This window comes from Eurypyga helias, unplaced genomic scaffold (genome assembly GCF_000690775.1).
Source record: "Eurypyga helias isolate BGI_N326 unplaced genomic scaffold, ASM69077v1 scaffold3510, whole genome shotgun sequence".
Lineage (NCBI taxonomy): Eukaryota > Metazoa > Chordata > Aves > Eurypygiformes > Eurypygidae > Eurypyga > Eurypyga helias.
In genome coordinates this window covers 11178-12661 of record NW_010223605.1, presented here as the reverse complement: position 1 = coordinate 12661, position 1484 = coordinate 11178, and the positions used below count along the sequence as shown (strand labels likewise).

The window sequence follows — 1484 nt, the reverse complement described above, 5'->3', positions numbered from 1 at the left end:
CCCAAACCATTCTGTGATTCTAAACGTGACAAAACCTCTCATATTCTGCAACATACCCCTGCCACACTGACGTGTTCAGCGAAGATTGCCACGTGAAGGGCAGTACCTAGGAGACAACCAGTTACACCTGAAAACATTACGCTTCTATAAATAGACCTTTTATAGAAGGAAAACCAGCATGAATAATGCGAAGAGCTAATGCCCCAAATGCCACCTTGCTGCTTCTGCCTTACGAGAGGGGCCTGGGGCTGACAGCATCAGCCTCGGACATGGAGATTGGTCAAGATTAATGAAAACATCATCAATTTAATACTACTCAGAGATCGCAGACTTTTCACACCGATATGTTGGCTTTCCACTGAAGAAAAAGACCGAAGGGGGAAAGAAAAAAGCTAAACAAGCTTGAAAAGAGTAGCTGGACGTGACTGCGCCGCGCAACGGCGGTCACGGTCATCAGCACTCAACGATGAGTCAAACTGCCAAGCGGCATTTCTCAAACCACTGCTTCAGTCCAACAGATTTTCAAGAGCAAAATCATCTGCTGCTGCATTTTGCAGTGGGACCCAGCACGTACCCCAAAGCCTAAGCGATGCTGCGCGGGAGAAACCGCTCCTATGCCCGTAACGCTGCGCTACGGGACTCGCAAGGCTCTACACACGGCTCCCCCGGAGCTACAGGCTGCCTATGCTTAGGAAGAACCAGAAATGACACCTTTGCAATGGGTGCAATCTTAAAAGTCCCTTGGATTAAGCCATCAAAGTACTTCACGTAGGGATGTAAGCTTATTTGTACGTCGGAGCTCAAAATAAATAGGTGTAGATACTGTGGGAAACAGCAGGGCTCAAAGTCAACCCAGGGAAGACGGAGTTTTCTTAATTCTCCATGGGCGTACAAAGCCACTGGATTTTTTCAATGCGAACAGAAGATTCTCCTCTTGCCGCGTTCTCCTGAACAATTAAACCGCATCGGCTGACATTTCAAACGGCACAGCCCTGAGCCTTACCGTCAGCCAAAGGCCTCTGGGAAGGCTTCAGCCTGAGCAGTTTCACGGCAGTGCTTCCAACAAGTGAAAACAGCTTCTTAAAAAGCAAGTGATTAATCAAATGTGCCTAAACCAGGGTTGTCGGACCAGCGAGCAGGGTGATGTCGGCAGCAGACGTTCTCAGACAGAGCCGAGTCTGGCCACTCACCTGGCTCACGATGAAGAAGATGACAGTCATCGCCGCACAGGCCAGAGTAATGAGCATCAGGAACTTGAACCTAAAGATCAGCCCCTGTTGAGAGAGAAATGTCACTGGTCACATTAACAGAATCCACAAAACCCATTTTTGTTTTTAGCATATACAAGACAAGCGTATAAAAACCCAAGAAAGACAAAGAAAAAAAGGGTCCAACCCACGAAACCCCAAAGCAAAACAACCTCCACCCACTCCTCTGCGCCGTGTTCACGACAGCCCATATCCTCCGCTCCCCACTGCATTCCT

General features: G+C 48.5%; 1 protein-coding gene across 1 annotated transcript in view; it reads right to left on the bottom strand.

Moving 5' to 3' along the window:
• Positions 1-56: 56 nt before the first annotated feature.
• WLS (wntless Wnt ligand secretion mediator) overlaps positions 57-1484 on the bottom strand; it is a gene marked incomplete at its 3' end in the record, with an annotated part of 9878 nt that continues 8450 nt past the window's right edge. The window contains exons 9-10 of the mRNA XM_010161418.1: positions 1191-1274; positions 57-106 (exon numbers count right to left, since the gene is read on the bottom strand). Coding sequence (XP_010159720.1) covers positions 57-106; positions 1191-1274 — 134 coding nt within the window. The remainder of the gene's footprint in view (positions 107-1190; positions 1275-1484) is intronic.